The 27,358-nt window shown below is 41.2% G+C and overlaps 1 protein-coding gene across 2 annotated transcripts; it reads left to right on the top strand.

Annotated features, from left to right (window-relative positions):
• Positions 1 to 18: 18 nt before the first annotated feature.
• VTI1B (vesicle transport through interaction with t-SNAREs 1B) lies at positions 19 to 27,358 on the top strand. Of its 2 annotated transcripts, XM_081290105.1 has the most exons (6): positions 19 to 551; positions 7,805 to 7,863; positions 10,341 to 10,532; positions 23,499 to 23,672; positions 25,653 to 25,714; positions 27,236 to 27,358. In XM_081290105.1, the coding sequence occupies exons 1-6, from the start codon at positions 437 to 439 to the stop codon at positions 27,330 to 27,332; spliced, it is 699 nt and encodes a 232-aa protein (XP_081146231.1). In that variant the 5' UTR covers positions 19 to 436; the 3' UTR covers positions 27,333 to 27,358. The 2 variants fall into 2 exon arrangements, with proteins under 2 accessions (XP_081146231.1, XP_081146232.1); XM_081290106.1 differs by lacking the exon at positions 27,236 to 27,358 and having other exon boundaries at positions 20 to 551; positions 23,499 to 23,718; positions 25,653 to 25,684.

The raw sequence follows: 27,358 nt of genomic DNA, 5'->3' as shown, positions 1-27,358 counted from the left end.
AGCCCCCGGCATGCACTGCGTCCAGCCCCGCCCCTCGCCGGCCGGCGGGGCCCGGAGGAGGCAGTCAAGCTGCCCGCGCCGGGGCCCTCCTTGAGCCCTTCCGCTGTGGCGCCTTCTCTGACCCGGGCTGGATATTTCCAGGGCCGCAGACGGCCGCTCTCCCCGACACGGCGCCACTTCTGCAGAAATCGCCAGACATTGTGGCCCTCTGGGCTTTCTGTCAGGCTTTCGTGCCCGACGCTTCCGCAGTGAGCGGCCGGCCGGGTGGGCGTTCCGGCTACGAAGGACCCCGCCGCGGCCCCGGAAGCGCCTGGTTCCGGGCATTGGTGGTGCGGCGGTAGCCGTGATGGCTTTGGGACTGGGCGGCTGACCGCTGGGCTAGGAGCAGGCCCAGGGCCTAGAATCTCAGTGGCCGCTTCTTAAGCACGGCTTCACCATGGCCACCTCGGCCGCCTCCTCTGAACATTTCGAGAAGCTGCACGAAATCTTCCGCGGCCTCCATGAAGATCTACGAGGGGCACCCCAGCGGCTGCTGGGGACGACTGGGACCGGTGAGGCGGGGGCGGGACAAGCCGTGGGGAGCTCGAGTTTAGGAAGAAAGAGTCTCCTCCCTCCTCCCGGGCACCGACCCCTTGCTCCCAGCTTCTCTCCCTCAGACACGCCCCCTAGAGCTGGCACGTCCCAGCGTTCGGGGTCTCCCTGCTGTCACTGAGAGGGGGCTGGGGACGTGGCCAGGGTGCCATTTCTCTGGGATCTTCCTGTGGCCTTCAGAATTTTCTCGGTCCCCCACCACACACGGTGGCAAGAGGACCGTACGATTGTTAAATCTACCGTTCTATTTCAGTAGAATGGGTTTCTTTTGTAACTCTGTATTTTGTTGTAGTCACTTAAAAGCATTATTATCAAGAGAGGCTTCCTCAGACAAAAGAATCCATAACACAGAATAGGGCCAGGAACCCAAAAGAATCATACCTTCTGGCTATTGGAATGTAAGGGTTCATGGGAGTTTGCCAGAGGGGGGATGAAAAGAGGCAATGAAATTAAAAAAAAAAAAAAATGAATACTCTCAACTGAGCTTAGGGTGTAGATGGAAAAGCAGCTAGAGACAAGAAAGGTGAAACACACTGTGGAGGGACCTAAATGTCATATTAAAATTCTTGGACCTGATATAGAGAATCAGTAAAGGATTTTAAGCAGCTGATTAATATGAATTTTATTTTAGAAAGAGGGCTGTGATGGCTGGATAAGAGGCTGGCTATAGGAGACCATGTTAGGAGCTTGAGTGACAGTCGTCTAGAGGGAGGTGGTTCTAAGCAGAAATTAAGCAGACTCATTAGCTATTGAAGGAGTGAGAAAAAAGGTTCAAGGGTTTCTAAGTTTTTTCACTTGTTCAGCTGAGTGAATGATGAACTTGAAATAAGAAAAGAGAAGCAGCCAGGCATAGTGGCACATGCCTGTAATCCCTGCTACTGCAGATGCTGAGGCAGGAAGATCACAGGTTCTAGGTCAGCCTAGGCAACTTAGGGAGACCTGTCTCAAAACAAAACAAAAAGGCTGGGGATGTACCTCAGTGGTAATGCACCCCTGTGTGTGTGAGAGAGAGAAGTAGACTTCTTTGCTTGGAGGAGATCATCAAGGGTAACTTTAGAATAGAAATCACAATGCATATATCTGTTTTAGCTTAACAAAAATATTTTTTCTGCCATCAGAAATATCATTTATGAAGAACATATTAATGTGAATGGAGAGACAGCATAGTAATACTTAAAAGCAAGAATTTTAGAGCCAAACTGGGTTAAATATACATTTTGATAGCTATGTGATCTTGCAAGTTATTTTAACCAAATTAGTTTCCCTTGCAGATTGGGGATAAATCATACTATTTAACTTCATAGGATCTTGGTGAGGAATTAATGAGTTAATGTATGTAAAGCCCTTAGAATATTACCTTGCAATAATAAGAACTGTTAGTTATTGTTATTAACATATGGGAAATTTGATATTTAAATGAAAACTAATACCAATTCTGTATACAACTAACTACTCTTATGTAGCTCTGCTTTTTCCCCCCAGAACATTTATTTTCTGATATAGTAGACACTTTACATATTTCTGATATTTATATGAAATGTTTGTTTTCCTTTCATTGGAAAGATAGTTTCAGTGTGGTCCATGAACCAGCAGCATCAGCACCATCTAGGAACTTGTTAGAAATATAAATTTAGATATATATAGACCCACTGAGTATAGACCCAACGGAATCAGAAAACTGTTTTGACAGCTCTCCAGGGGATTTCTGAAGCAAACTCAAGTTTGAAATCCACTGAGCTAGAATATAACTCAGTATTTTATTTGCTTTGCTTATTATGAATCCTGAATTCCTAAAATATTGCCTAGCACATGCTAAGTGATAAATATTTGTTGAATGATTGAATTGTGTAAATACTGTGAATTGTTGTAAAGAAAATAACTGAGTATTGGGCTGGGGTTGTAGCTCAATGGTAGAGCACTTCCTACCATTGTGTGAGGCACTGGGTTCAATCCTCAGCACCACATTAAAATAATAATAATAATAGTATTGTGTCCATCTACAACTAAAAAAAATCACTGAATATTAAAACTAATAGTGTGTTTTTATTCTGTTTTTACTTTTTCATTACTCTTAAAATTGATATATGCAACTACTTTTTAAGGGAATATCATGCTCCAAATTCTTTTATTTTGTTTATTTGTTTTTATATGGTGCTGAAGATCAAACCCAGTGCCTTAGCACTCTACCATGAGCTATAATTCCAGCCCTATATGCAACTATTAGAACAACAAAGATGGAGATTTTTATTTCCCTAAAGAACAGTCCACATTCAGTTTCTGCCATTAAAGGATAATAGACACCAAGTGTCATTTTAGGAAGTTTTTGTAGCCATGACAATCCATTTATTATCATATACTATAATTATCAATATATTTAATATAATATTAAGACCTACAGCAGGATTTCAAGATTCAGTTTTGTACCACCTGAATAGGTCTCTCCAAATACCTCAGTGTTATAATTTCTTTATTAAAATTTTTCTTTTTAATTGTTAATGGGCCTTTATTTTATATATTTATATGTGGTGCTGAAAATCAAACCCAGTGCCTCACACATGCTAGGCAAGTGCTTTACCACTGAGCTACAACCCCAGTCAATTTCTTAATTTAATTAGTATGTTAAATGCCTGTACTCATGATTTCTAGCTTTGGTTTTACAGTACCTGAAGACATCTTTCCATATGTCTTAATGTTGTATGTAAAAAGTCTTTGAAAAGAGAAAAAAAAAGTTTTTGAGAGTTTTTTGTTTTCATTCACATAAACTTTAGTGTATGTACATGAGACCCTATTATTCTGGGGGCTAGAAAAAGTTATCACCACAATACCATGTATAGAAGGCTGATAAACACCAGTTACAGTCTTCGGAATTGTAATTATTCCAACTCTCTTCATACTCTGTGGTGAATTTGGTTTTCTCCTACATATTCCTACCTGAGGATTTATTTTCAAAATTAGGTAGGGGCTGAAGGTTATATAGTTCAGTGGTAGAGCACTTGCCTAGTATATATTAGGCCCTGGGTTCTATGCCTGGCACTTGCTAAGTACTTGTTATTTGTATTATCTCATAATCCTTTCATACACTCCCATGAGGTCAGTACTGTTATATTTCCTACTTGAAGGTCTGGAGGTTTGCTTTTAACTCATGTGAGATCAAGCAACCCATTAGTCCACACACAGAGGCTGTAGATCATAGAAATGCCACAGAGGGGCGCCAGAAGCAAATGAACCACATATTTTTCAAAGAGAGCATATTTGATTTCATATAGGCTGGGATGGGGGTTGTAGCTCAGTGGTAGAGCACTTGCCTAGCACGTTTGAATGGGTTCAGTCGTCAGCATCACATTAAAAAGTGAATAAATAAAATAAACATATTGTGTGTGTCATATATATATATATATATATATATATATATATATATATATATATGAATGGAATCTATAATTCTTTTTTTAAAAAGTACAGACTGTAGAGCACTCCTAGATGGGAAGTGTGTGCTTTATGAAATCAGGTGGATGATAGAACATACCAACTACAAAAAGACGGAATAACAGGATCACAGGGAAGTTTGCAAAAGAATACAGTTTCGGTGGACTATCTCTTCTCCCCTATTTTTATTTATGTAGTTCGTTTTTAATCATTCTCAAATTTGCCCCTTGAAAACACAGATTTTTTTTTTTAGATCCATTAGCAAAGAAAGAATAAAGGAGGAGACCTTTTGACTAACAGAGTTGTAGAAAAATGTGAGCCAGGAGGGGAATGCACATATGTGTACAACACTGCTTTATACTGTCTGGCTTAGATCAGGAATAGATGTACTTGAATTTGGAGATATGCCATTTCAGAGAAGTGACTACACTAAGCACTTTTGTGACAGCTTATTGCAAAATGACACAATACTGCTCCATGGCAGTATCTGTTTTTGACTAACTATTATTATTTCACTGTTGGTGGCTAAGAACACAGTCCCCTTGAGAATAGTAACAGCTGCTTTGATGTCCATTTCAGTTGTGTCTCGGATAGCCAAGAGGCTTTTTGCCATGGCTGAACTTTCCCCCATTAAATAAATAAAAAATGAAGCCATTTTTTTGTTGTTGTTTGTTTGTTTTAATATTTTTAAATTGTAGATGGTCACACTACCTTTATTTTATTTATTTGTTTTTTTATGTGGTGCTGGGAACTGAACCCAGTGCTGGACACATGCCAGGCAAGCGCTCTACCACTGAGCCACAACCCCAGCCCCACTCCATGGGTTTTATGAACAGTGTGGACAAATAATTCACCTGCAGTGACTTATGTATGCTAAAGGAGTGTCACTATAGTAAAGGATCTGTTGTCATTTTCTCTTCAGGCAGTAACAACATCTAGAGGAGATGTAAACTTTTAGAAGCTATGGACAAAGTTTAAAAAGACAAAGTAAGCCAAGTATGTTGGCATAGCCCATAATCCCACCGATGTAGGAGGCTAAGGCAGGTGGATTACAAATTTGAGGCCAGCCTCAGCAACTTAGTGAGGCCCTAAGCAACTTAGCAAGACTGTCTCAAAATAAAAAGGGCTGGGGACTTATCTCGGTGCCTCTAGTACTTAAAAAAAAAAAGTCAGTTACCTTGTTCTGGAGGTGTTTATCTCAAGTTGAGAATATAGAACAAGCCCATAAGTGATTTGTGATCAGTTCAAAAGCAGCTGATAACTGATATAATAAATATTGTTGTGATTAACAGTGTAAATCCATGCAAACCTTTAGCGATGTTGCATCTTATGTGGATTGAAAGGGTCTAGAGATGGATGGTGGTGATGGTTGCACAACAATGTGAATGTACTTAATGCCACTGAAATGTATGCTTAAAAATGGTCAAAATGAGGCTGTAATACAGACTACTTGGGAGGCTAAGGCATGATTGCAATTTTAACTGAGACCCTGTCTCAAAATAAAAAATAAAAGGACTGAGGATATAATCACTCAGTGGTAATCACTTAGGTTCAACCCCGCGTCCCTCCCCACCAAATGTCAAAATGGTAGATTTTTTTTGTTATGTGTACTTTACCACAATTCAAAAGAAACAGAACACTATATCGTCAGATTGTAAAGGTAATCTCAAAAGATTAGAAAAACATTATAAGCAATAGTAACTTTGTGGATAATAGATTATGTGTAGATTTCCAATGAGAACATTCATTTGTATACATTTTTTTAAAATTCAAGTTCCCCATAAATTGAACTGATTTCTTCCTCATTTTAGAGCCAAGGGAGGAGATCAGGTACCAAAGATAAGAAGATAGTTATCTACATTTTCATGTTGAGGCAGGCCCAAAGCTGGCACTAGAACCTGACACCCCTGACCAACTAGGACTCTCCCCCTATACAAATATTTACCATATCACAGCATTCAAAATGCCTTCATGATTTTTTCTGCCAGGTGTGTTGTATACCTATAAGCTGAGTGACTCAGGAGGGAGGCATAGGCAGGATGATTCCAAATTCAAGGCCAGCCTCAGCAACTTAATGAGACCCTTGTCTCAAAGTAAATAAAAAGGACTGAGGATGTAGCTCAGTGAGTGGTAAAAGAAACCCTGGATTCAAGTTCCAGTACCAAAAAACAAACAAGAACTTACTAATTTTTGCTATATTAAATGCCTTTTTTTTTTTTTTTTTGTACCAGGAATTGAACCCAGGGGCGCCTAACCCACTGAGCCACATCTCTAACCCCTTTTATTTTTTATTTTGAGACAAGTTCTTGCTAAGTTGCTGAAGCTGGCTTTGAACTTGCCATTCTCCTGCCTCAGCCTCCCAAGCCACTGGGATTATAGGCGTGTGACACCGTGCCTGGCCTGAGTGCCATTTTTATTATTGTTTTCTCTTTATTAACTCATTCATGTAGGGGGCTGGAGATGTGGCTCAAGTGGTAGCGTGCTCGCCTGGCATGCGTGCGGCCCGGGTTCGATCCTCAGCACCACATACCAACAAAGATGTTGTGTCCGCCGAATACTAAAAAATAAATATTAAAAAATTAAAAAAAAAACTCATTCATATAAAGTACATTTATTTAATATGTAAAGATACTTTAAAAAGAAACTTGGTATATTTTAAATGGGAAATTTCTGTAAATGATCAGAAAAAAATATAATGAAAACAGAAATTTTAGTCTGTTGCCAGCGCAGACAGTATGAAAAGTTCGGCTACGTGGGAAAATCCTAAGGGAGTTTAAAGACACAGACTCCATTTATCTTCAAACCAGCTCCAGGATGACTCCTCAAACCCCCAGCCTCCAGCTACCCAAGGAAGTAATGAGGTTTACTGAAGAGGCGACAGAGAGAGAGAGAGAACGCCAGGGAGAGGACTTCTATTGGGGAACAAAAAATTCTGGGGAAAATCCCATCCAATGAAGGTTAAGGGGGACAGTGTTCCAAGGTCAGGTGAGATGATTGGATCTTCGAGGGCTGTGGTCAGGTGCGCCTCTACATGGACAAGCCCTCCAGACCCAAGGAGGGTGGGGAAAGCTCTAACACATAGAAAAGTATCTGAGCGCCTCTCATCCAACCAGGGAGATAACTCAATCATGTGCAAGGATGGCCTCCCACAAGAAATAATTCTTTTCTTAGATGTTATTACTTTGATACTGAAGCATGTTTTATTTTTGTTAAAAGAGGAGATTAGTAATTTATAGATATTAAAGACAGCACCAAAATGACATTGGAAGGGTTGAAAGAGAACTCAAGGTAGAGTGACAGGTCTTGTATGCAAGTCATTACCTATGTCACCACCCAGGAGGAATGAGTATCACACCAATGAGCAGAGTTGGTGAATTTTGAATTTGATTTGTAGAAAAGCAGTGCTTCAGGGTTAACATGGAAGAAGTGATTGACTGTGGGGTGAAGGTGAGAATGCATTTCAGCGATCCATATTGGTAAACTTATTGATGAAAGTTTGCCTGGCCCTTCAGTTATGATGGGTAAAATGGTTGAGAATGATTAATTTAGACCTGTAGCGTTTCTTAGCATAGGTTTTCTTGTTCCTTGAATACTAAATGCCAATAGTAATACCACCCGCCTCAGTCATCATGATCACAACTTCCCCATATACTTCCAAATGCCTTTTAAGAGTGATTAAGTTCCCCCACTCCCAATGGGGGAGAAATGAGAAGGTTATCCTAAGTGGATGGAATGGCCTCTACAAATATGTGGAAGAAACAATGAGTGTTACTTATCTTTTTTCTAGAAGAGAAGAAGAAGTTGATCAGAGATTTTGATGAAAAGCACCAGGAAGCAAATGAAACGGTGAGAACAAGGAACAAGTTCTTGTTTCTTTTCCTTGGTGTTGGGCTTTTCCAGAAGTAATTCTGTGACCTGATCATAGATTACTTTTTTCTATCTATTGATCCTTGATTATGACTATTTCTTATTAATGAGGCTACTTGATGGGAATGGGTGGTTAGGAGGTTGAAAAACACAAATGGGTGAAACTTGGAAGACTCTCCTAAAATACTGCATTCCTTATGTGAGTAGTAAGGGCATTTTCACTCCTTAATCTGAGTGGTATTTTCAGATCTCTTCATAAGAGCTAGCCTCTAGGATAGATTACTGTTCTGTGTTAAACTTGCAGTCACAGAAAATGTAGCTCAGAGATGGTTCTAGCCATATTCCTCTCTGTCTTGGAAGATAGCATAACTGGATTTTGTTCCTCGGGCAAGACATTCAAGAACAGAATGAGTTGTCTCAAGCAGGACCCAAAGCCTGTCAAGTCAGTCCTGGTTGCTGGGAGCTTCTCTCTTGCCTTGCTTTTCTTTAATTTTTTTTTTCTTTTTTCTTTTTGCTCTAACCCTTTGGAAGCAAGAACCCTTCTAGCTCCTTCTCATTAAGCTCTAGCTTCAGTAAACCTATAAAGATTGGGGCTAAAATCTAGGTCCTTGGTAATATCCTGATCTTGTCACCTGCACTGCTCTGTTGCCTGGAACCTCTGGGCCAAGTAGCATGATGTCTGATTCAGTTGATTCTACATCAACTGAACTGTTGCTGTTGTTTTTTCTAATGGAATAACTGCTGTTATTTTTTCTAATAGAAGAACACTGAAAGGTTTGACCAGACCATTAATTTGATTTTGGATGAAAGCCATAAACGAGTGTTTAGTTCTTCACAGGGATTAGAACAAGTAGTATAAGAGCTACACATTGTAAGAGGTGATAGTGTTACAATCACTGGAGAAATTGATGAAGAGAGACATTCTGTGCTTGACTTAGGAAATATTCAAGCAGAACCTCTAAATTCTATAGCACACTGAGAAAAACTACATAAATTGGACATCTCTAAATCTTGTACAGAAGCTGATTATTCTGAGGAAGAGGTTTGGAATTTTGGGGACTGTGGAATTTGACTTCATATTGATTCATTATAACATGTAGGTTAAAATATTTCTACATTTTTTATTGAAAAACAAAAAATGAAATAGCTGCCCTGAGTTTTGCTACTTAAGAGCAAACTTAGGAGAAAAATCATTTTCATGACAAAGAACTTCCTCTTTGCTTATTGAAGATCAACCTCCCAGTTATCCCACTGAAGTTCTGAGAAGTTAGACTTATCTACATCTTTTCTCTTTTTGTACCTATTTTAAGGAGACCACTAAAATATGGAAACGTATCTCCTTCATAGTAGGACTATTAGACATTTTTCTAGTACAGTTGGGCATATCCATGATACCTATTATGTATGAGTCTCCTCTTTCAATTAACATCCTGATAGCATTTTAGAAATCTAGCCTCTTCTGATTTATGTATTTGGTGTTCATATACTCTCTGGTTTTTAATTGAGCAAGATTAACAGTCCCACTCTGGCATCCCAGGCAGATCAAAATAATTTAGGCCTTCCTGTCTGTGTGTGTAGGGTTTTTTGTATTTAACTTAGAAAAATGGAAGTTTGACTCTCCAAAGCATCCTTCTCTGTGGGCCCCTATTTAATCTCTGCCTTAGAGAGAAATGTAGTTGTTGATTTTCAGAAAAAAAGAAGAAAATAACCCTTATGTCAGATCATTTTTAGTATAGTAGACTTGAATATACTTTTTTTTTTTTGAGAGAGAGAGAGAATTTTTTAATATTTATTTTTCAGTTTTCGGTGGACACAACATCTTTATTTTATTTTATGTGGTACTGAAGATCGAACCCAGCGCCCCGTGCCATGCACGTTACCGCTTGAGCCACGTCCCCAGCCCTTGAATATACTTCTTGATGTCCATGTTGAACCATATCAGGCTGAGGATCTGAAAATTTTGAATCCTAACTCCTCTTAGGATATAAGCAGTTTTAAGTCAGTCTTGTGAAATGGAGAAGGTATTTCCTATCATTGATTTGTTGTAGGGATTAAATTAGAGAATGTACATAAAGACTTATTTAACAAGCTCTAAGTTGCTTCTGTTAGTTGGGGTTTTTTTGTTTGTTTATCTTTTGCAGTACCAGAGATAGAAACCAGGGCCTTGCAGTACCAGAGATAGATAGGAAGGTGTTCTACCACTGAACTACCCTCCAGCCCATTAATGTTTTCTTTGATTTATTCATCCATCACAGATTTTATTAATGAATGCTGGCTAGACACTATTCCAGGCACTTGGAATGAAGTGAACATGGCATTTGTGGTCCCTGCCTCATGGAACATATGTTCGAGTGTCATTTGGGATTGTTCAGGGTTTGACGAATTCAAAGTAGGCACATCCTCAGATGAAAAGGGGGAGACCCAGGCCACATATTTATTACTTGGTGCTTTCCCAGCTGGCAGAGATGGAGGAAGAGCTACGGTATGCACCCCTGTCCTTCCGTAACCCCATGATGTCTAAGCTGCGAAACTACAGGAAGGACCTTGGCAAACTCCATCGGGAGGTGAGAAGCACACCTTTGACGGCCACACCTGGGGGCCGAGGAGACATGAAGTATGGCACATATGCTTTAGAAAATGAGCATATGGTAAGTATTAGCTGGTTGATTTTTTTTGTTTCCCCTTCCCTGAAGGAACTGTGGTACAAGAATTAAACATTGTGGAGTTGCAGTTCACATTATCAGTGCATACTGGATTCTTGGGTTTTTTAAAATTGTAGTTCCCTTTCTTGCATCTAATTCTTCTTTTCCCTTGTGGTACCTGCTCTTTTTAATACAGATCTTTTGGCAGGGGCTGATAATTGAAACTAGGGGCACATAACCACTGAGCCACATCTCCAGCCCTTTTTATGTTTTATTTTGAGATGGTGTCTTGCTAAGTTGCTTTGAACTTGGGATCCTTCTGCCTCAGCCTCCCGAGCCACTGGGATTAAAGGTGTGCATTACCATACCTCACGTAATGCATATCTTTCTAAACCCTATTTACTTAGATTTATGTCATATATGTATGTATATCTTTTTGTGTAGTAGTATATAAATGTTTCTTATTCCTACCTGAACTCTGTTCTGACATGTTGATCTAATTTTTTTTTCTACTTGAGGTTTTATTCTTTCATATACATTTTAGAATCACTTTCTCATGTAGGCTCCAAAAAGTTCATTTAGGTTTTTCATTTGTCAAAATATTATAACAAAATTAATCTTTCCTTTACCTTAATATCAAAATGGTCCAGCAGCTATCCAAGAAAATGCAAGGTGCTTCTCAAGAAGCCCCTCCACCTCCCAGGCACTGGGGATTAAACCCAGGGGCACTTTACCACTGGCTACATCTCAAACCCTTTTTACTTTTTGAGAAAGTTTCCAAGGTTAGCTTGAACTTATGATTCTCCCAAGTAGGTGGGATTACAGGAGTGTGCTACTACACCAGCTCAGAGGCTTCTGACACCTCTTCTAATGGAAAATGAGCCTGATTACCTCTTCAGGGTTCTGGTTTATAAAATTGGACTAATTGAAAACTTACATCCTGGAATCATCTAGAGAATCTGGTTAAAGATATTTATCACAAGATTTCACAAAGATTAAATTTAATGGGTTGTATTTGGATTATATTTCACAAATGTAGTACAAAGTAGAAATTAACATTACAGATTGTATGTTAAGAGAAATGGAAAGGGGCCCACCATTGCAGACCAAACTTATGGAGAGATGCTGGTAATAGAAATAGTTCATAATGCATGCTGATTATAGTCTGAAGGACATTCAGAATGTTACTGGGTTGACATATTTGATATCAAAACAAGATATTTTGCCAGGCCAAGAGGTACACACTGACTGTCTGGTGACTCAGGAGACTGGCAGAAGGATCGCAAGTTCAAGGCTAGCCTTAACAATTTAGCAAGACTGTCTCTCAAAATAATAAAAATAAAAATAGCTGGGGATATAGCTCAGTGGTAGAATGTCTTTGGGTTCAATCCCTCATACAGAAAAAAAAGAAAAACCACATTTTGAGAATGATGTAAAACTTTCAAATGGATAATTATAAAATCACATGAAAAGACTGGAGGGCTGGGATTGTAGCTCAGTGGTGGAGCACTTACCTAGCATGTGTGAGGCACTGGGTTTGATTCTCAGCACTGCATGTAAATAGGTAGAATACCCAAAAACAACTAATAAAAATGGTTTTTTTTTAAAAAAAAAAGACTGGAAAAAGCCAGGAAGGTGGAAGTTTTATAAAAGTGGCTTTGGCCATTGTTACCAGAAACATGGAGGGGATGCATCCAAACATTTTGCTTTAAAGTTATTAGTTTCAGATATTTTAAATCATAATTTTTTTTAAGTGAGTCTCATTCTGTTGTCCAGGTTGCCCTCAAACTCTTGAGCTCAAATGATTTTTCTTCTTCAACATTCTGAGAATCTAGAACTATTAGGTACATGCCACCATGCCCAACACCATAAATCATAATATAGATTATATGTACCACTTTCTTTCTTTCTTTGTTTTTTTTTTTAAGAGAGAGAGAGAAAGAATTTTTTTTAGTTTTCGACTGACACAACATGTTTATTTGTATGTGGTGCTGAGGATCGAACCCAGGCCGCACGCATGCCAGGCAAGCGTGCTACCGATTGAGCCACATCCCCAGCCCCTTTCTTTTTTTTTTAATATTTATTAATTTTTTTTTTAGTTGTAGTTGGATCCAGTACCTTTATTTCATTCACTTATTTTTATGTGGTGTTGAGGATCGAACCCAGGACCCCGGGCATGCTAGGCAAGCGCTCTACTGCTGAGCCATAATCCCAGCCCCACATGTACCACTTTCTGTAGAATTATTGTCCCAAATCTGTCTGAGCCTGCCTGATTTATATGATATTTTTGTTATTTCCTGCTCTTTAGCCTAATCATTTGAAAATCTGCATCTTTTTCTTAATTTTTTTTTTCTCTCCTTCTTTTGAGCAAATGTAACTAGGTTTATTTGTACCTCATTCAGTGGTTTCCTCATCCACTGGTCTGTATGCTACTTGTTAGGTGAAAATGCTTCTTGTGCCAGGTATGGTGGCTCATGCCTGTAATCACAACGGCTCAAGAGGCTGAGGTAGGAGATCACAAGTTCAAAGGTAGTGAAACCTTGTCTCTAAATAAAATACAACAAAGGAATGGGTATGTGGCTCAGTAGTTAAGCGTCACTGAGTTCAATCCTCAGTACCAAAAAAAAAAAAAAAAAAAAAAAAGAATGAACAAAAGAAAGAAAATACTTCTTGATGCTTTTGCTCTAAGAATCCACTTTGTTTTCTCATTCCTTACACCCCTGGTACTGGGTATTGAACCCAGGGGCACTTTACCACTGAAGCACACCCCCAATTCTTTTTATTATTTTGTTTGAGAATGGATTTGCTAAGTTGTCTAGGCTGGCATCAAATTTGCAATCTCTCCTGCCTCAGCCTCCCAAGTCACTGAGATTACAGACATGTGCCACTGTGCCTGGCAAGAATCTACTTCTTCTTTTTTTTTTTTTTAATATTTATTTTTTTTTAGTTTTCGGTGGACACAACATCTTTGTATGTGGTGCCGAGGATCAAACCTGGACCGCATGCATGCCAGGCGAGCGCGCTACTGCTTGAGCTACATCCCCAGCCCAAGAATCTACTTCTTGATGATGTCTTTTTAAGTTCTATTGCCAGTGGTCACTTACTTTGTAAAAAGCCTCTGAGAGTTGCACCCCTTCAGATTGTACAGACTTTGGATAGCTAAGAATTTAGAACTGCACCCATTTCCGTTCATGGTTAATCCTGGCCTTACAAAGACCACTTTTGTCCACATGTCATCTGTGTTTAGGATTATAGGTAGAGTAAAACTTAAGTGGGATTTAGAAGATTAGGGCAGCTGGGAAAGCTTACTTCAGTCCCAGATATTACCTGCCTTGAGACCTAATCACCATGTGGCAACTTCATAGTTGTGTGTGTGTTTGATTGGCCTGAGATGAAATTCTTTGGCAGGGGGCCAGGTGTGGTGGGGGTGTGTCACCAAGAGTGTGGTGGCCACCTAAGTTTTTTTCCTTATTGTGATTGAATCTTGGGCTTCTAAATGATTTTTTTATATGCTAAAAAAGAATAGTTTATTCATAATACCCAAATTCTCAGTACCAGTCAAGTGGGAATCTTGAGCAAATTAGTCTTTTTCTAGGACTGTAAAGATTAGTTTTCTTTTGAAGCACTGCCAAAATTACAGGCTATATGCATAATCAGTTAGCTCCTGCACCCCTAAATCTAGCCTGCTACCTTTCTTTTTTTTTTTTTAATTGGTTGTTCAAAACATTACATAGTTCTTGATATATCATATTTCACACTTTGATTCAAGTGGGTTATGAACTCCCATTTTTACCCCGTATACAGATTGCAGAGTCACATCAGTTACACTTCCACTGATTTACTTATTGACATACTCATGTCTGTTGTATTCTGCTGCCTTTCCTATCCTCTACTATCCCCCCTCCCCTCCCCTCCCCTCCCCTCTTCTCTCTCTACCCCCTCTACTGTAATTCATTTCTCCCCCTTATATTATTTTTCCCTTTCCCCTCACTTCCTCTTGTATGTAATTTTGTATAACCCTGAGGGTCTCCTTCCATTTCCAAGCAGTTTCCCTTCTCTCTCCCTTTCCCTCCCACCTCTCATCCCTGTTTAATGTTAGTCATCTTCTCATGCTCTTCTTCCCTACTCTGTTCTTAGTTACTCTCCTTATATCAAAGAAGACATTTGGCATTTGTTTTTTAGGGATTGGCTAGCTTCACTTAGCATAATCTGCTCTAATGCCATCCATTTCCCTCCAAATTCTATAATTTTGTCATTTTTTAATGCAGAGTAATACTCCATTGGGTATAAATGCCACATTTTTTTTTATCCATTCGTCTATTGAAGGGCATCTAGGTTGCTTCCACAGTCTTGCTATTGTGAATTGTGCTGCTATGAACATCGATGTAGCAGTGTCCCTGTAGCATGCTCTTTTTAGGTCTTTAGGGAATAGACCCAGAAGGGGAATAGCTGGGTCAAATGGTGGTTCCATTCCCAGCTTTCCAAGAAATCTCCATACTGCTTTCCAAATTGGCTACACCAATTTGCAGTCCCACCAACAATGTACAAGTGTACCCTTTTCCCCACATCCTCGCCAGCACTTGTTGTTGTTTGACTTCATAATAGCTGCCAATCTTACTGGAGTGACATGGTATCTTAGGGTGATTTTGATTTGCATTTCTCTGACTGCTAGAGATGGTGAGCATTTTTTCATGTACTTGTTGATTGATTGTATGTCCTCCTCTGAGAAGTGTCTGTTTAGGTCCTTGGCCCATTTGTTGATTGGATTATTTGTTATCTTATTGTCTAATTTTTTGAGTTCTTTATATACTCTGGATATTAGGGCTCTATCTGAAGTGTGAGGAGTAAAGATTTGTTCCCATGATGTAGGCTCCCTATTTACCTCTCTTATTGTTTCTTTTGCTGAGAAAAAACTTTTTAGTTTGAGCAAGTCCCATTTGTTGATTCTAGATATTAACTCTTGTGCTATGGGTGTCCTATTGAGCAATTTGGAGCCCGACCCCACAGTATATAGGTCATAGCCAACTTTTTCTTCTATCAGATGCCTTGTCTCTGATTTGATATCAAGCTCCTTGATTCATTTTGAGTTAACTTTTGTGCATGGCGAGAGAAAGGGATTCAGTTTCATTTTGTTGCATATGGATTTCCAGTTTTCCCAGCACCATTTGTTGAAGATGCTATCCTTCCTCCATTGCATGCTTTTAGCCCCTTTATCAAATATAAGAAAGTTGTAGTTTTGTGGGTTGGTTTCTGTGTCCTCTATTCTGTACCATTGGTCCACACACCTGTTTTGGTACCAATGCCATGCTGTTTTTGTTACTATTGCTCTGTAGTATAGTTTGAAGTCTGGTATCGCTATACCACCTGATTCACACTTCCTGCTTAGCATTGTTTTTGCTATTCTGGGTCTTTTATTTTTCCATATGAATTTCATGATTACTTTCTCTATTTCTACAAGAAATGCCATTGGGATTTTGATTGGCATTGCATTAAACCTATAGAGAACTTTTGGTAATATCGCCATTTTGATGATGTTAGTTCTGCCTATCCATGAACAGGGTATATTTTTCCATCTTCTAAGATCATCTTCAATTTCTCTCTTTAGGGTTCTGTAGTTTTCATTGTATAAGTCTTTCACCTCTTTTGTTAGGTTGATTCCCAAGTATTTTATTATTTTTGAGGATATTGTGAATGGAGTGGTTGTCCTCATTTCCATTTCAGAGGATTTGTCGCTGATATACAGGAATGCCTTTGATTTATGCGTGTTGATTTTATATCCTGCCACTTTGCTGAATTCATTTATTAGTTCTAGTAGTTTCTTTGTAGACCCTTTTGGGTCTGCTAGGTATAGAATCATGTCATCTGCAAATAGTGATAATTTAAGTTCTTCTTTTCCTATTTTTATGCCTTTAATTTCTTTCGTCTGTCTAATTGCTCTGGCCAGTGTTTCGAGAGCTATGTTGAACAGAAGTGGTGAGAGAGGGCATCCCTGTCTTGTTCCAGATTTTAGAGGGAATGCCTTCATTTTTCTCCATTCAGAATGATGCTGGCCTGAGGCTTAGCATAGATTGCTTTTACAATGTTGAGGTATGTTCCTGTTATCCCTATTTTTTTGAGAGTTTTGAACATAAAGGGATGCTGTACTTTGTCGAATGCTTTTTCCGCATCTATCGAGATGATCATATGGTTCTTATTTTTAAGTCTATTGATGTGGTGAATAACATTTATTGATTTCTGTATATTGAACCAGCCTTGCATCCCAGGGATGAATTCTACTTGATCATGGTGTACAATTTTTTTGATATGATTTTGTATCCGATTCACCAGAATTTTATTGAGGAGTTTTGTGTCTAGGTTCATTAGAGATATAGGTCTGTAGTTTTCTTTCTTTGAAGTGTCTTTGTCTGGTTTAGGAATCAGGGTGATGATGGCCTCATAGAATGAATTTGGAAGTTCTCCCTCTTTTTCTATTTCCTGAAATAGCTTGAAAAGTATTGGTATTAGTTCCTCTTTAAAGGTTTTGTAAAACTCTGCTGTATACCCATCCGGTCCTGGGCTTTTCTTAGTTGGTAATCTTTTGGTTTCTTCTATTTCCTCAATTGATATTGGTCTGTTTAGGTTGTCTATATCCTCCTGTCTCAATCTGGGCAGATCATATGACTTAAGAAATTTATCGATGCCTTCACTATCTTCTATTTTATTGGAGTATAAGGATTCAAAATAATTTCTGATTATCTTCTGTATTTCTGAAGTGTCTGTTGTGATATTGCCTTTTTCATCCCGTATGCTAGTAATTTGAGTTCTCTCTCTTCTTCTCTTCGTTAGCATGGCTAAGGGTCTGTCGATCTTATTTATTTTTTCGAAGAACCAACTTTTAGTTTTATCAATTTTTTCAATTGTTTCTTTTGTTTCGATTTCATTAATTTCAGCTCTGATTTTAATTATTTCTTGCCTTCTACTTCTTTTGCTGTTGTTTTGCTCTTCTTTTTCTAGGATTTTGAGATGAAGTATGAGATCATTTATTTGTTGTTTTTTTCTTTTTTTAAGGAATGAACTCCATGCAATGAATTTTCCTCTTAGAACTGCTTTCAATGTGTCCCATAGATTCCGATATGTTGTGTCTGTGTTTTCATTTATCTCTAAGAATTTTTTAATTTCCTCCTTGATGTCTTCTATAACCCATTGATCATTCAGTAACCTATTGTTCATTCTCCAAGTGATGCATGATTTTTCCTTCCTTCTTTTATCGTTGATTTTCAGTTTCATTCCACTATGATCAGATAAGATGCATGGTATTATCTCTACTCCTTTATATTGTCTAAGAGTTGCCCTGTGACATAATATATGATCTATTTTTGAGAAGGATCCATGTGCTGCTGAGAAAAAAGTGTAACTGCTTGATGTTGGGTGGTATATTCTATATATGTCAATTAAGTCTAGGTTGTTAATTGTGTTATTGATTTCTATAGTTTTCTTATTCAACTTTTGTTTGGAAGATCTGTCCAGTGGTGAGAGAGGTGTGTTGAAGTCTCCCATGATTATTGTATGGTGGTCTATTAGACTCTTGAACTTGAGAAGAGTTTGTTTGATGAACATAGCTGCACCATTGTTTGGGGCATATATATTTATGATTGTTATGTCTTGTTGGTGTATGGTTCCCTTGAGCAGTATGTAGTGTCCCTCTTTATCCCTTTTGATTAACTTTGGCTTGAAATCTATTTTATTTGATATGAGTATGGACACTCCTGCTTGTTTCCGAAGTCCATATGAGTGATATGATTTTTCCCAACCTTTCACCTTCAGTCTATGTATGTCTTTTCCTATCAAATGCGTCTCCTGTAGGCAGCATATTGTTGGGTCATGTTTTGTGATCCATTCTACTAGCCTGTGTCTCTTAATTGGTGAGTTTAAGCCATTAACATTTAGGGTTATTATTGAGATATGGGTTATCCTTCCAGCCATATTTGTTTATTTATGTTACTGAATATGGTTTGTTTTCCTCTTTGATTATTTTCCCCCCTTTACTGTCCTACCTCCCACTGTTGGTTTTCATTGTTATTTTCCATTTCCTCTTTCTGTAATGTTTTGCCGAGGATTTTTTGGAGAGATGGTTTTCTAGCCGCAAATTCTTTTTTAACTTTTGTTTATCGTGGAAGGTTTTAATTTCATCTTCCATCCTGAAGCTTAATTTTGCTGGATACACAATTCTTGGTTGGAACCCATTTTCTTTCAGTGTTTGAAATATGTTATTCCAGGATCTTCTAGCTTTCAAAGTCTGTGTTGAGAGATCAGCTGTTATCCTTATTGGTTTACCCCTAAATGTAATCTGCTTCCTTTCTCTTGTAGCTTTTAAAATTCTCTCCTTATTCTGTATGTTGGGCATCTTCATTATAATGTGTCTAGGTGTGGATCTCTTATCATTTTGCACATTCGGCGTCCTGTAGGCTTCTAGGATTTGGGATTCTGTCTCATTCTTCAAGTCTGGGAAGTTTTCTCGAATTATTTCATTGAATAGATTGCTCATTCCTTTGGTTTGGACCTCTATACCTTCCTGTATCCCAATGACTCTTAAGTTTGGTCTCTTTATGTTATCCCATATTTCTTGGATGTTCTGCTCATGGTTTCTTGACAGTCTTGCTGAGCTGTCTATGTTCTTTTCAAGTTGAAATACTTTGTCTTCATTGTCTGATGTTCTATTTTCTAAGTGTTCTACTCTGCTGGTAGTATTCTCAATTGAGTTTTTAAGTTGGTTTATTGCTTCCTGCATTTCTAGGATTTCTGTTTGTTTGTTTTTTATAACCTCTATCTCCCTGTATAGTTGATCTTTTGCTTCCTGGATTTGTTTATGTAATTCATTGTTGAAGAGATCTTTCATTGTCTTGATTTTGCTGTCTAATGTCTTCCTTGAGACTCCAGATCATCTGAAGCATGTATCTCCTGAATTCTTTATCTGACATTCCATCTGCTCAGATATTACCTCTTCTAACGTTGAGTTGACCTGCATTGCTTGTGGTCCTTTCTTTCCTTGTCTCTTCATACTGTTCGCGTTTCTTTCTGCTTACTGAAACTGTTGTGTTATTGAATTTTCCCCCTATATATTTTTATTACTCTTGTATAGTTGCAAAGTCTCCCGCGCAGGCGCGGGCAGGGTCTCTGCTCCTCCTCCAATTGGGGCAATGTGCCTACCACATCGGCAGGCCGCTGGGCCTGTTCTGCTGGTTGGTAGCAGGTGCGCCTACCTTGCAGGCGCGGGCGGCGGCTCTGCCCCTCTGTGGGCTGCTAGGCCTGTCCTGTCAGTGGTCGCAGTTCCGCCTCCTTTGCAGTCGCGGGCAGCGGCTCTGCCCCTCTGAAGGCCACTGGGCCTGTTCTGCCGGTGGGTCGCAGGTCCACCTACCTTGCAGGCGCGGGCGGCGGCTCTGCCCCTCTGCGGGTCGCTGGGCCTGTTCTGTCAGTGGTCACAGTTCCGCCTACCTTGCAGGCATGGGGGGCGGGCAGCTCTGCCCCTCCGCAGGCCGCTGGGCCTGTTCTGCTGGTGGGTCACAGGTCCGCCTACCTTGCAGGTGCGGGAGGTGGCTCTGCCCTTCTGCAGGCCACTGGGACTGTTCTGTTGGTGGGTCGCAGGTCCGCCTACCTTGCAGGCAAGTGGGGTGGCTCTGCCCCTCTGTGGGTTCCTGGGCCTATTCTGCCGGTGGGTCACAGGTCTGCCTACCTTGCAGGCGTGGTTGGCAGCTCTGCCCCTCCGTGGGCCACTGGGCCTGTTCTGTTGATGGTCACAGTTCCGCCTACCTTGCTGGCGCGGGGGGAGGGGGCAGCTCTGCCCCTCAGCAGGCCGCTGGGCCTGCTCTGCTGGTGGGTCGCTGATCCGCCTACCTTGCAGGCACGGGGGGAGGGCGCGGCTCTGCCCCTCAGCAGGCCGCTGGGCCTGATCTGCTGGTGGGTCGCAGGTCCGCCTACCTTGCAGGTGTGTGGGGCTACTCTGCCCCTCCGCGGATTGCTGGGCCTATTCTGCTGGTGGGTCGCAGGTCCGCCTACTTTACAGGCGTGGTTGGCAGCTCTGCCCCTCCGCAGGCCACTGAGTCTGTTCTGTTGGTGGTCACAGTTCCGCCTACCTTGCTGGCGCGGGGGGAGGGAGCAGCTCTGCCCCTCAGCAGGCCGCTGGGCGTGGTCTGCTGGTGGGTCGCAGGTCCGCCTACCTTGCAGGCGCGTGGGGCGGCTCTGCCACTCCCAGGTTGCTGGTCCTGACCTGCCGGTGGGTTGCAGGTCCGCCTACCTTGCAGGCACAGGGGGAGAGCGCACACCTATTTGCATTTAGACAGTTATGCGAAATGGAGGACGTAATGCTTGGGATGAAAGTTGGGGGGAAGGGGAAGGTAGGTGCTCTTGAAAAGAAAGAAGGAGAGGGAGATAGATAGCATAGAGGAGAATGGAAAAAGCAGTAAAACTTGGAAGGGGAGAGAGAGAGGGAAAAGGGAGAGAAAAAAATAAAATGAAATAGGAAATAAAATTAGGTCTTAGAGATCCATTTTCTTCTCTTCCCATAGGCAAAGCTGTGCCCTCTGGGCTGAGTTTTGCCCTCAATGTGTCGACAGCAATCCCTGTAAGGCGGTTCCTGGGAGTCTCTCAATCCTGTTGGTCTAGAGCCGTTTCACTTCTACGGCCCCTCCTCCCCTTCCTCCTGCCAGCCAGCCAGGTCCTGCTCACCGGAGGCAGTTCCCCAAGGATTTGGTTACACTTTTAGCCCCACCGAGTGCTCTATTTCCCTAACTACTGAGCACTCTCTCTGTCATTCATCTAAGCTCCAGTGCTGTGGAGCTGTGGTCTGGGAGTCAATTGTTTAATTTTTCCGGACCCCTTTGGTGGGCACACCTTCGGAATCTGGCAGCTAAGACCATTGGTGTCGCTGCTGGTGGTAATAGGAGTTGGGGGTCGAGGATCCCCTCTACTTCCTTCAGCCCCTACAGTCACAACCACTCTGCTGGCGGTAGGAGGAGTTGGGGGTCTGGAGTGTCCTCTGTTTCCCTCCGCCCCTACCGTCACACCCTCTGAGTTCGCGGTTGGGGGAGTTGGGGGTGGGGAGTCTTCTCTGCTTCCCTCTGCCCCTACAGTCACGCCCACGTCACTGGCAGTAGGGGGAGTTGGGGGTCGAGAGTCCTTTGGCCCTTACGGTCACGCCCACGGAGAGATTTTGAAGTTTCCTGGTTGTTTGTATCTGATGTGGGTGGGAGTCACACACCTGCTAAAGTAGATTCCGCTGGGAAGGAATCTCTTTGGCCGAACTTTGGTGACTTCCCCTCTCTGCTATGGCGGGCCCCTGGCTCCTTGCCAGAGTGTCCGAAGGGAGGGGTGGAACTGGCTTGTGTCTGGTCTGACACAAACTCTGGTTTCAGTTCCCAGTTCGCTATTTCGTAAAGGGTTGGTTAGATTCCCTTCACGCTGTCTGGGGGGGGGGGACCGTTCGCTGGGTGGGCCGGGCCGTTAGTAGAGCCGGGAGGGCACGGGCTGTCTGCTGGGCCGGGCGGGGACACTTCTCGCTGCACCGGGCCGCCGGGGGCCGCCTGTAGAGCCAGGCAGCTGCGGCGGCGTGGCCAAGAGCCGGGTGGGCGGGGTGGCCATTTGCAGAGTGGGCAGGGCAGCCAGGAGAGCCGGGATGGCAGGGGCCGTCTGCCGGCCAGGCGGGGACCCCTTTTGCTGAGCCAGGCCACCGGGGAGCGTCTGTAGAGCCTGGCAGCTGCGGCCGCGTGGCTAAGATCCGGGCGGGCGGGGTGGCCGTTCGCTGAGCAAGAGCGGGGCCTCCCGGGAGAGCTGGGATGGCGGGTGCCGTCTGCCGATTTGGGCGGGCAGGGCCGCGTGCCGCTTGCAGAAGCGGCTGGTGGCCGCGGGATTGGACCTCTGCACCCACCAGGGGGCCGCCTGTAGAGCCGGGCAGCTGCAGCCGCGTGGCTAAGAGCCTGGCAGGCGGAGTGGCCGTTCGCAGAGCAAGAGCAGGGCCTCCCGGGAGAGCCGGGACGGCGGGATGGTGGGTGCTGTCTGCGGGTTCGGGCGGGCCGCGCCGCTCTGGGCCGCCGGCCGCTTGTAGAAGCGGCTGGTGGCTCCGGGACTGGACCTCTGCGCCCGTGTGGCGGGCCAAGATCCACTTGTCTGGGACAAACTGACACTTCTAATAAACCTACCAATTCCCGGCAGGTCCCCTCTTAACAGAATTTTGCTAGAAGTTCCTCAGTAGGTAGACTGCAGCTGTTCCAATGGGTCTTTCTGATCCCGTTAATGTGGAGACATTGGAATCGCTGCTTCCTCGCCGGCGGCCATGTTGGATTCCCTCAGCCTGCTACCTTTCTGAAGTTGCCTCTGAGAGACTCATATTATGTTTATGATAAATTTGAACTGATCCACAGGAAAAATGCTTCTTTTACTTTTTTCTCACCTCGCTTCACTTAAGTTTAACAAGTGGTGTGGGTAACCTGTGGTCTGGCTGATTGGACGTCAGGTTCTACTTGAGTCTATGACCTTGAACATGATCTTACAGTATATTAGTATCTTTGGTTCTTCTTTAAAAGTACAGTTAGCCCTCCCTGTCCACTTCATCTGGTCATTCAACTAACCTTGTATTGAAAATATTTTTTAAAAATTCTATCTATGCTGAATCACATGTACCGACTTTTTTCTTGTCATGATTTTCTAAACAATAAACAACTATTTACTTAATATTTGCATTGTATCAGACATTATGTATAATCTAGAGATGATTTAATATATATGAAGGATGTGCATATGTTATATGTAACTGCTGCACCATTTTATATAAGAAATTTGAGCATCTGTAGATTTTGACATCCTCAAGGGTCAACCAATCCACTGTGGATACCAGGGAACTAACTATAATGGAAATTGTTGTTCCCTATATCCCTTTTTATACAAGGTTGTAAGGAGCATGCTGGCACTGAATCTAACATTCCCCTCCCATGTTCCTGTCAGAATCGGCTACATTCACAAAGGGCATTGCTTCTGCAAGGCACTGAAAGCCTAAACAGGGCCACTCAAAGCATTGAGCGTTCTCATCGGATTGCTACAGAAACTGACCAGATTGGCTCAGAAATCATAGAAGAGCTGGGGGAGCAACGAGACCAGCTGGAACGTACCAAGAACAGAGTAAGTCTGCACAGGTGGAGAAAAGTGACTGGAATAGGGAAAGTAGGTAGGTCCACCATACCCAGATGCCATCATCCTAAGTCCAAAAAACTACAGCAGTTCTAAATTTAGGGGATAATCTTTTTTTTTAGGTTGCTTGGGTAAGAGAGGATCTCCCTTTGAAGGAATTTTACCCCTAAGACTTAGACATTAATGGGAAAAAAAAATTTTAAAGAGGCATGTAAGGATTCAAAGTCAGCAACATGAGCTTTTGATTTCTCACATCTAGGGGAATATTTTGGTATTCTTAGGAAAACATCATCAACTTATAACACCTCATCTTTTAGAACCAACGTTCTTTTCCAAATGTCAAACATAGTACCATTCATAGTATGTAGATTTATAAACTATTGCTCAGTATTGGACTATAGTCCTTTACTGTTAACAAGGTAAGTTGGATCATTGAGGGAAGAAAACAAATAGAAATCCATTGATGACTGTTGGGGGTCTCTAATATGCTGCCACTTTTAATAAACTCTGGGAAATAACTCATTTCTTCCTTTCTAAATATTTGTTACTCTACAGAGGGATTTTTAAAATAGTAGTTTGCCAGTGGAATGCTCTATCTTAATAGGCTGACGCAAATTCAAACTGAAAAGCGGATAGTGGGTCCAAGATTTAGACAGGAAAATATTAGCTTAGTGTGGGGATTTGAGGGTGTTGTGGAGCAGGTACTGGGGATTTGAACCCAGGGGTACTCTAAACTGAGCTACAACCCCAGCCCTTTTTATATTTTTGAGACTGGGTCTCGCTAAGTTGCCTCAAACTTGTAATCTTCTTGCCTATTACAGGCATGCGCTACTCAGTGATATCTTTCTTACACATCTTAATAGCTTCAATTCTTCATTCTTAAAATTAATCAGTGATTCTGTTCTCAATATCAGTGAAATCAATATCAATATTCAATGAAAATTCACAATAAAATGCTTATCCAAAGCAAGCTATGGAGAATTAACTTGCCAACAAATAATGTGGGTTCTGAGCTTTTAAATTTTGGTTAAATTTAAAAGCCAACGAAGGCTGAGGATGTAGCTCAGTGGTAGAGTGCTTACCTAGCACATGTGAGGCACTGAATTCGATCTTCAACATTGCATAAAAATAAATAAATAAATAAAATAAAGCCAAAGAGTGGGTGGGGGGGTACAGTCATGTACACCAATAATCCTAGCTATTTGGGAGGCTAAAGCGAGAGAATGGCAAGTTCAATGTCAGCAATTTAGTGAGAATCTTTCTCAAAACTAAAATCTTTAAAGAGGGTTGGGATATAGGTAGATTGAGGCCCTGATTTTAATCCTTAGTACCACCAAAAAAAAAAAAAAAAGCCAAAGAATGCACTGAGAGATCACTATATCAAGGCTATTGGTATATTGATCATCTGGGAACAGATGACAAGGAGCAGCCATTGAGATGTTCTCTAGCTATCTAGATTAGTAACAGACAGTCAAAAGGGAAGGGGTCCATGGGGGCTAATTCCTTTCACAATTCAGTATAACTGCCTCAAAGGGGTAATAAAAGAGTTTTAAAACACATTTTAAAATGATATCTACCAGCTTACGGAAATAAACACCAACCCAGGAGGCTCTTCTGGAACTTGGCTGATGAAATAGAAATCTTAAGTTGCTACATAGTCACTGGCTGGGTATATCAGATCCTTTCCTGTTTTGAGTAGCCAAAGTGAAAGTAATCCCAGCCAAAAGTCTACAACCCCACAGCAACCTTGGGATATAATAATTCCCACATCTCCTTGATGAATACCAAAGTACCTTTTCCTTTCCAGATTCTGCTACTTGTACTCAGAGGCCATAATTTAAATTAGTTTGATTTCTAGGCCTTTTTGAACATAGACCTCTTAATGCCCACTATTAATTTAGGAATGTTCAAATTCTATACAGTATGTACTTTTGAAAGAAGGGGGAAATAATTGGTATTTTCTCTTCTCAGCTGGTAAATACAAGTGAAAACTTGAGCAAAAGTCGAAAGATTCTCCGTTCGATGTCTAGAAAGTAAGTTTCAAAAAGTCACAAAATTTCTTTTAACTCTTAATGTCTTCAAGAAAGCTTAAAACATTGGCAGAGTCCTAATAAATCACCTTAGTGTTTTATTCCATATAGTCCCCCTGTACTCAATACTACCCAGCAGATAGAGAAATAAAGTAAGGAATATAGTTTTTATAGTAAAATATTCCAGGATAAAATCCTTTGTTAAATGTATTGCTCTGATTTGCAGCACTTGGAAATTTGTCCATTGAAAGAATGTTTAATCTCAGCTTTATATTTCTGCAAGACGACACATGGGAATGATAGAGCTTTATATTTATTGAAATATATTTGTAAAAACTTGATTAGAAAACAGTTTTCATGGCCAGGCAAGTTGGCGCACGCTTGTAATCCCAGCTGCTCAGGAGACTGAGACAGGAGGATCTTGAGTTCAAAGCCAGCCTCAGCCAAAGTGAGGCACTAAGTAATGAAGGGAGACCCTGTCTCTAAATAAAATACAAAATAGGGGGATATGGGGATGTGGCTTAGTGTTTGAGTGCCCTTGAGTTCAATCCCTGGTACAAAAAAAAAAAAAAAAGTGTTATTGCTTTGTCCTGGCTTTTGGCTCTGCTTGCCCTTCATGTGAATGAGGCTCTTTTCTGGGAGTCCTGTCATGTTAGCAAGAAGTAGATTTTAAAAACAAAACAGAAACCTTTGAGATGAGTACTAACAGCAACAAAACCAGGACTGAAGGGAAGTATTGCCATTGAGGCTGAAACTGGGGATAAGTGCATGACCTTGGGCACATATGGCCTAGCATGAAACAAAATGACAGCCTGTTCATGAAACTAGCAGGAAGCGTAGAGTTTTCCCTAAACAATAGGAAATTCCTTGTGGACTAAGGAGAAACCCAAGAGTGAACATGAAAACCAGAGATTGAACTCTGTGTAAACAAAAAATAGTACTTTTTTAAAAAAATAATAATAATAAAAGATACCCATTAGGTTAGGGGAGCAGAGCAGAAGAAATAGGAACAAAGTAAAAAAGGAAGACTTGAAAGGCAGTACCCAGGGTTCTAGTTACTTTTCCTAAAAGCAAAACCCATCCATGAATTGGACTTTGACACAGGAGGGTCTGTCCCAAACCCTTCACCCAGCCTACACTCATAGCTGTGGTATTTAACCAATGTGGTGCTATGTGGCTAGATAGTGAGTGGTATTGTATTACTGCTATTTGAAATGTGATTTGAAGACATTTTAGAACCAAGAAACTGTCTTTATGCTTTGGTATTTATAGTCCTAATTTTCCACATTTCTGTGAGGTAGACAGTTTTATCTCTAAATTACAGCTAAAGAACCTTCAGAGTTGCCACTTCCAAGTCAAAGAACCTTATGAGTACTTATTGCTAAGTGGCTCTGTATTCAAACAAAAATTTCATCTGCCCTCAGAGTATCTTAGCCTTGGCCCTGAGACAAACTCCAAAGAATGAAGAACTGTAAGAAATAACCTGTCCAGACTACTGACTACTTGTTCTGCTTCTCTTTGTAGAGTGACAACCAACAAGCTGCTGCTTTCCATTATCATCTTATTGGAGCTAGCTATCCTGGGAGGCCTGGTTTATTACAAATTCTTTCGCAAGCATTGAAATTGCTATAGGGAAAGGTTTGTGGA

The sequence above is a fragment of the Spermophilus citellus genome, assembly GCF_964194105.1.
Source record: "Spermophilus citellus genome assembly, chromosome: 4".
Lineage (NCBI taxonomy): Eukaryota > Metazoa > Chordata > Mammalia > Rodentia > Sciuridae > Spermophilus > Spermophilus citellus.
Note: the sequence above shows the minus strand (reverse complement) of the source record. Positions and strands in the feature narration are given on the sequence as shown.

Excerpts from the sequence above, each read along its gene's own strand:
- VTI1B (XM_081290105.1), top strand. The coding sequence starts at position 437 with ATGGCCACCTCGGCCGCCTCCTCTGAACATTTCGAGAAGCTGCACGAA. Across the intron at positions 552-7,804 it reads GCTGGGGACGACTGGGACCG|AAGAGAAGAAGAAGTTGATC; the intron begins GTGAGGCGGGGG and ends TCTTTTTTCTAG. Across the intron at positions 25,715-27,235 it reads CTCCGTTCGATGTCTAGAAA|AGTGACAACCAACAAGCTGC; the intron begins GTAAGTTTCAAA and ends TTCTCTTTGTAG.